This window comes from Phascolarctos cinereus, unplaced genomic scaffold, assembly GCF_003287225.1.
Source record: "Phascolarctos cinereus isolate Bilbo 61053 unplaced genomic scaffold, phaCin_HiC Scaffold_5;HRSCAF=322, whole genome shotgun sequence".
In the NCBI taxonomy this organism is placed as follows: domain Eukaryota; kingdom Metazoa; phylum Chordata; class Mammalia; order Diprotodontia; family Phascolarctidae; genus Phascolarctos; species Phascolarctos cinereus.
This window is the reverse complement of record NW_027555958.1, coordinates 455,472,324-455,480,129: the sequence shown is the minus strand read 5'-3', so window position 1 is coordinate 455,480,129 and position 7,806 is coordinate 455,472,324. Positions and strand designations below refer to the sequence as shown.

Below are 7,806 nucleotides of genomic sequence, written 5' to 3'. Positions count from 1 at the left end.
AGGTGGTGTGAACCTACCAACTTGCCAATGGACTCCAGAGAGATGGGAAGGAAATGGGACAAAAGGGGGAGTGACAATCATTGGAGGTCATTGGAATGGGCTTCTTTGGGAGACAGGTAGGGTGCTCCCCATCACCGAAGGTGTTCAGGCAGCAGTTGGGTGACCATTTCTCAGAGAGAGGATGCATAAGACAGGGAGTTAGATCAAGTGAACTCTCAAGTCTCTTCAAACTCTAAAATTCCAAAATGCGTATGTTTCAGTGGTCTTCCCAAAGAATTGGAAATGAGATCATTTAAATACAGGCTTTTCTAGTTCTAACCCAATCCCATTCCTGGCTGGTCACTCCCATCACCAGGGATTCAGTGGGGAAGGCAGGAAGGTAAAGCTGGTCCTGACCTAGTCCTTACCACTAATGTTATGAATATTCTGTGAGTTATTTTCAAGGATAATAAGTATAGTGGGTCATAATAACTCCCATCTATATGGTACTAAATTAAGCTCCTCAAAGTCAGAAGGACAGGTTCTAGCTGCTAGCTCTGCCACCCAATACCTGCATGACTCAGAACAAGTGGTTTAATCCCAATTGAGCTTCAGTTTTCTTGTCAAATGAGGAGGTTGAATTAGGTGGCACCTATAGACTCCACCAGATGCAAATCCAGTGATCTGATGGGCTTCTTATGACAACATGTCTGAGATAGAGCTCATTCCCTATTTGGCAATTGAGGCAACTGAAGCTGAGGAGGGAGAAAACTTAGTTCTTTCAGCCCAAGGTTGTGGAGGCACCTCACACTGAGGCCCTGTCCCCGGCCCATTACTGGTACCTGTCCAGTGGGAGGGGACACATGAGCAGAGCGATGACCACCTCAGTCATGAAGGAACTGGCCAGTAGGGAGATGGGCAAGAGGGCAACTTCCCGGGCTCGTGGTTCATGGATGGAACTTAGATGCATATAGATGCCATTCATGATATCTGGTATCTGGAGGAAAATAGGAGGGAGAAGTAGAGGAGTGGGGGCAGACAGAAGAGAGAGGAGGGAAGAGAGAGGAGAAAGGGAAAAAGGAAGGGACATAAAGGAAGAGAGGGGAGAGAAAGTAGGAGAGGAAAGAAAGAGAGAAAAGAGGACAGGAAAGGAAGAGAAAGAAAAGCAAAGAAGGAAAGGAAAGGAAGAGAGTAGAAGAGAGGATAGAAAATAGAAGAGGGGACAAGAGATAAGAGAAAGAATGTAAGGAAATGGAAGAAGAAGAGGAGAGAAAGGAGAAAAAGAGAAGAAAGAGAAAAGAAAGAGAGAAGGAGAAGTGAAAGGAGCAGAGGGGAAGAGAAGAAAACAGAGAAAGAGAGAAGAAAGAGGAAAGGAGACAGAGGAAAGAAAGAGGAGGAGACAGAGGAGGATAGGTGAGAAGGAAGAACGGGGAGAAAGGGAATAGAAGGGGGGAAATGGAGGAAGAAGAGGAATGAAGTGGAAGAAAGGAGAAAAAATAAAGGGAGAAGAAGGATGGAAAGGGATAGAGGGGGAGAAAGAAGGAGAGAAGAGAGGGACAAAGGCAGAAAGAGAGGAAAGAAGAGAGTAGGAGGGAATGAGAGGGACAGAAGGGAAGAGAGAGGAGAGAAGAGAAAAAGGACAAGACAAAAGAGAAAAGAATGAGAGCAGAAAAGAGGAGAGGAGAGGGATAAGGATGAAGAGAATGAGAAGAGAGGGGTGGGAAGAACACATGAGGAGAAAAGACAAGAGAGGAAGAGACAAAAAACAAGTAGAGAAATGGGAAGGAAGAGGAGAGGAGATTGGGAGGAGGCAATGAGAGAACCAGAGAAAGAGGAGGAAGGATATATAAGGAAAGCCAAGGAGAGAAGCAAAAGAAAGAAGGAAAAAGGGACAAATAAGGTAACAGGGAGAGGGGAGTAGAGTGATGACAGGGAAAAGGAGAAAAGGTCAAAAGGAGCACGGTAAAGGGAGAATGATTAGTAAGAGCAGAAGAGAAGCAGAAGAAAACAAAGAACAAGGAGAGGATGAGAGGAGGACAGCAGAGGCAAGAGGAGAGGTTACTGCACAATCTCCTCCAGGGAGAAAACCTTGACCCCAACCTGAGAGAGATGGCTCCCCTCCCTAGAACAGCTCTCTCCTCCATTGTCCACCCCAGTCTGGATATTGCCCTAAGGGAGAAAGGGAAGGGAGAAGGGGCACCCCTGGGGCTCTGCTGTCTTCTAGATGTGCAGCCAGGAAATTCTCCTCTCTAATCCCCCCATCTCTGCCCCTTTGGTGACCCAAGAGAGCTGTCCAGGGGTCAGATCACCCAAAGATGGGGTGCAGGTAGGAAAGGGGAGGGCTGGGATTCCCTGGCTCCCTGGCTCTAGGACTTTCTCTGGCAGCCTTCTTACCACCTCCAATACCCTGTATCTATACCACTCCAGAACGGAGCTCAGGGTGACCTCGGAAGCTAATTGCATCATCTCCGCTGTGTCCTTTGAAGGGGTCTCCTGGTCATCCCTCAGGCCTTCCAGGGCAGCCAGAAGTAGATCTTTCACCTGTTGGGGTCTGAGAAAGTCTCCAAATTCCTGAAATGCACAGACACATATGCAGAAGGTTAGCCTTATTCCATTGGGCTCCAGTGGGAAGAATTAGACCCAAGGAGTATGTACTGAGAGAAGGCAGATTCCCCACCACGGTATTTTTCATGTCTTGGGTACCAAAGAGAGACAGACATTCAGAGCTGAAGCAGCCACATTGGCGGTGGAGTGGGGACTGTCTGGCTGCACATACTCCTGCGATGCAGCCCTGACACAAAGGGAAGAAAAGCAGAGACAGAGATGCCTGAAGCCGGGGTGTGGGGGGGAAGACAAGACTATTGAAGAAACCAAGGAGGAGTTGGGTGTGGAGACCAGGACCATGGAACGGCGTGAAGTGATTTGTTTCCCTTCCTGCTTTCCCTCCCCTACTGGCCTTTGGGAACATTTGTACCCAGGGTGACAGCAAAGAGCAGAATGCAGATAACATGGTAAGTAGCTGAACATTCTGCTCCATCAAGAGTGGCTATGCGTTCCACCACCTAGAGCTTACCATTCTACTTTGCATTCATTTTTATGCATTTTTACGCATAAGTAAGTAAGTGAGCTCCTTCTGGAGAAGTGGAGAAGGGAACTAAGATGGTACATCTAAGTGGGTGGGCGCAGAAGCCAAGAGAGTTTTTGGTTACTCTTTTTAAATGTTTATTATATTTTTCAATGCACAAAAATCTATTTTCTCTCCTTCTCACCTTCCTCCCCCCTCAATGAAAAAGAGAGAAAAATAAAACTCTTGTAACAAATGTGCATAGTTATTAGTTATTTTAGAGAATGAACCTATTTTCCTGGGCTTTAAATACAAGGCCCCAGGAGCTTTAGGGAAGTCTAAGGGCCGAGCGTGTTCAGTTAGTAACTAGCTGGCTGCTATGGGGTTGATGTATTTGCACATGCCCAGATGAGAGAATTGGGACAGACTGAGCTTCAAGGGGCTTATAGTCTGACTGTTTCAAGACATTCCCCTTAGGCCTCAGTGGGACCCAGACTGCCCCAAGAGTTGGCTAAGAAAACCCTCCCTAGCCCTTACACAACTATCAAAAGTAGAGTTCCCTGTCACTGGGGATGGCCCAGTACAGCAAGGATGCTCACTCCCAAACTGGCCCAGCCCGTGACTCCTGGGCTACTTCTTGACCCTGCCCCAGTTTGGAGACCTTTTCACCTGCCTCCCCTTTTCATGTCCCGATTAGAATGTAAGTTCATTGAGGGCAGGGACTGTCATTCATTTTGCTTGTATCTATATTCCCAGAGTTTAGCACAGGGCCTGGTATACAGCAAGTGCTTAATAAATGCTCTATCTACTTGCTAGGGATGTCGGAGAGGGAGTTCTTGCTTTAGGTAGCTTCTGAGGTCCATGGTTACAGTGGACAAGCCACCACAAAAGAGTTTTTACTGAGCCCCCTCTGTCCTTGCTGAAGGTGAAGTTGAGCTGTGGATTGTAGGGAACCAGGGAAGCCAAGAAGTAAAGGTGAGGAGGGAGGATATTCCCTGTACAGTTAAGGAGTGTTCATTTTTGTTTTGTAATCCTCCAAGAGGATGCTCCATCCCGGTGCAACCAGCTCCCCCACATCCCACCCTTTGAGTGTCAAGCCCCTAAGGCTTAGCTGATAGCCCCTGGCTCTCACTCCTCAGACCCCACAATGTTGTGGAGGCATCTGGTGAGGATCAGAAGTGCAGGGAGAGCAGCTGTGTCCAGAGAATAGTCTTAGGGAGGAAATATTAGGCAGGGAGGAAGCACAGACACACACACTCCCTGGAGGCTAAGCCCTGGTCACCAACACTAAGGTTCTGATCAATAGAACATAAGCCCCTTGAAGACAGGCACTGTCTCATTGACTGGGCATACAGCGGCACTTAATCAGTGCTTGTTGATTGGCTGCTCAATCAACCATCTCCCCCTCCCCCTTGCCTGTAGTTACCGCGATCACTCTCAAGATGTTTTGGCAAGGGCTGACGGGGTTGTAGGGGCCCAGAAATCGCTTGCTACTCTTGTACAGTTCAAGTTTGTTGGTCTCCTCCTTATCTATGTTCCCTGGAAGAAGAGGGAAAGATGGAGCTTTCCTCCCAGATGGTGCCCCACCCCCACCCCAGCTCAGCTGGTCTACCCTCCATAGAAGCCTGAGCTAGGTCAGCCTCCTTGTGGAAACCCAGGCTACATCAACCTCATCTAGGGACTTGGGGTCCAGGAGCCCTGGGATCAGAATCATCCCTGCTGCCATCTTTCCTGGGAGCCTTCAAGATGCTTCCCAGGAGCTCAGAATTGAGAAGGGTCCTTAAAGATCTTCTTTCTGGTTCAGAACCCTCATTTTACAGATGAGGAAACTGAGGCGGAGAGAGCCCAGCTTCTAGGGAGAGGCAGAACTGGGCTCCATCAGATTGGGCATTCCTTTAGTGGATTCCTTTAGTAGGTTACACAGCCTTTGAGGACCCTGTCCACTTCTAGCTCTGATATTCTATTTTCTGAATTCTGTATTAAGGTCCCTTCCAACCTTAATATTCTAGGTTCTCTCATGGTGGGTTTTCTTCCCTTCCATCTCTGACATTCTATGTTCCAGTGTTTATAAAGGCTCAAGGAGATCTTAGATTCTCAGGAGTGCCAAGGACCTAATGCTATTTGTGGGAGACCATGAGGAGGAGGTGGCTTCCTTGGGTTCTGTCTCCACACCACCGCTCCCATTACATACTCTTCTGGAGCTCCAGGATCGTGTAAAGGATGATGACGCCATCCAGGGCTTCATGGCCAATCTCTTCCTCTGGGTCACATATACGAAGAATGAGCCGTCCAAGGAGAAGACCAAACATGGGGAAGCCAAATATTGTCTGTTGGACAGGATCACAGAGCACAGAGTTAGGTCTCAGACACCACTGAGTTTAATATGCCCATTTTACAGATGAAGCAGCAGAGGATGAGAGAAGTTCAGGGACTTGGCCAGAGTTACAGAGCTCACAGAGGCAGTATCCGAAACCAGGGCTTTCTGTCCATGCTGCCTCACTCAATGCTTATCAATATTGACTCATCTTCCCGAGTTCAAATCCGGCCTTAGACACTTACTAGCTTTGTGACACTTGGCAAGTCACTTAACTCTGTTTGCCTCAGTTTCTTCATCTGTAAAATGAGCTTGAGAAGGAAATGGCAAAACACTCCAGTATCTCTGCCCAGAAAACCCCAAATGGGGTCACTGAGAATTGGACACAATTGAAATCACTAAACAAAACAAAATAAATGTTTATTCCATTCAGCCAGCCAGTCAAACTGACCTGATCTCTGTGTTAGGAATACACCATATGCTTTCTCAGCTCCAAGCCTCACTCATGTCCAAGGGATGGAATTCTTCCTTCCTTTTCTTTGCCTATTGCATTTCAACCTGTCCATTAACACCCACCTGAGGTGCCATCTCTTCCTGGAAGCCAAGTTTCATTCTCCCACATTGGGGTAGAGAATGACCTTGTCCTCTGACCTCACCTAACATTCTGTGCTTTTCCGCTGTACTAACTGGGTGTTATTTATTTATTTATGTAGGTGTCTTCTCTCCTCCTGCAGGACTGTATGCTCCATGAGGGCAAGGATAATAGTTCACATCTTCCCACCACGGCTAATGGTGCACTACTTAGTACACAGTCAGCCCTTTCTAAACAAATGGATGTTGAAATGATTAGAATTGGCATAGATATAGATGCAAAAACCGACATAAGAACCGGTACAGGGATGTGTACACGGAGACAGTGTGGGACCTCAGGAAGCTTCAATTCTCTTTCTGGCCAATTCCCTTCTGTGGGCCTCAGCTTTCTTCCCTATCACAAGTCAAGATTAGGCTAGATAATCTCTTCCAGCTCTAACATCCCAAATACACACACACACACACACACACACACACACACACACACACAATGCCCTCAGACACCCAGCTGACATACTCAGAAACAAGCAAACATGAATGGATGCTAATGGATATACAACCCACAGAATAGTGGCCTCGGTTGTGCTCGAAAGTCAGCTGTCCCTTTGGCTGCGTAGACATGCTCGAGACCTGATCTACGAAGCTGGTGAAGAAGAGCTGGGTCTGGAGTGCGAGGTTCAGCAAGAAGACATTGCTGTTGACTGCTCGGGCTCTCTCATGGGCCTTTGCAGAGGTCATCCAGGGTCCCAGGGGCTGTGGGGAGAACAACTTGTCTGTGGCGGCTGAGGTGGGCGGGATGAGAGACCCAGCCTGGTGTCCCGGCTCTGCCTCTGACTCATTGTGTGACAGCAGACTGGCTTCCTCTCTCTGGGTCTTGCATCCCCCTTTGTCAGGTGAGGCCATGAGGTGGATGACCCTCAAAGTCCTCCTTAGCCTCTGTTTCTGTCGCTGCCGGGCAGGGTTCTCTTAGCTAGTGGCCAGGGGCTGTTAGGGGCTGGAGAGGAACTTAGAATGTAGAATGTTAGAGCAGGAAGAAGTCCTCAAATGCAGAGTGTTAAAGCATAGAACACCAAATGATAGAGCTAGAAAGAGCCTTAGCATGTAGGATACATAAAATGTACATTAGAACAGAGATGTCAGAGCTGAGAGGGAACTAGAACACAGACTACCAAGGTTGGGAGGGAAGCCAGAACATAAAATGTCAGGGTGGGGAGGGAACTTAGAACATTGCATGTCAGAGCTGGGAGGGTACTCAGAACAGAGATTGTGATAACTGGGAAGCACCTTAGAATCCAGAATGTGAGAGCTCGTGGGGACCTTAGATCATGGAATGTCAAAGCTTGGAGAGGTCTTAGAACATGGAGTGTTAGCGCTGGATTAGAACATAGAACAAAGAATGTTGGTGCTAGAAAAGATCTGAGAGCAAAGGATGCATAGAATTATACTAGAACACAGAGAACAGAATGTTAGAGCTAGAAGGACCTTAGAATACAAAATGCATGGACTGCACATTGATACAGACAATACCGGGGTGAGAAGAACCTTGGGACACAATGTTGAGCTAGAAAAAGATATGGGGAAAGGAAGAAAAGTGGGACAGAGGAAGTAGGAAGAGATTAGGAAGAGGGAGAAGGGATGATGGAGGAACTAATGGTAGTAACAGAGATCGAGGCAATGGAGATGGTGAGGGACAAAGAGGAAATAACTCAAGAATGGAAGGGGATGGGGACAGGGAAGTGAGGGTGGAGAAAAAGAGCAGATATGATTTAATAGGAACATGACCTGTTCTGCCTCCTAGTACCAAAGTGTGACCTTGGCAAGCCTTTTCCATTCTCTGGGCCTTCGCTGCCTCATCTGT

General features: G+C 47.6%; 1 protein-coding gene across 1 annotated transcript in view; it reads right to left on the bottom strand.

Moving 5' to 3' along the window:
- MROH7 (maestro heat like repeat family member 7) overlaps positions 1-7,806 on the bottom strand; it is a 57,269-nt gene that overhangs the window by 23,942 nt on the left and 25,521 nt on the right. Inside the window, 5 exon segments of the mRNA XM_020976919.2 lie at positions 822-976; positions 2,374-2,550; positions 4,470-4,582; positions 5,235-5,370; positions 6,513-6,701. Coding sequence (XP_020832578.2) covers positions 822-976; positions 2,374-2,550; positions 4,470-4,582; positions 5,235-5,370; positions 6,513-6,701 — 770 coding nt within the window.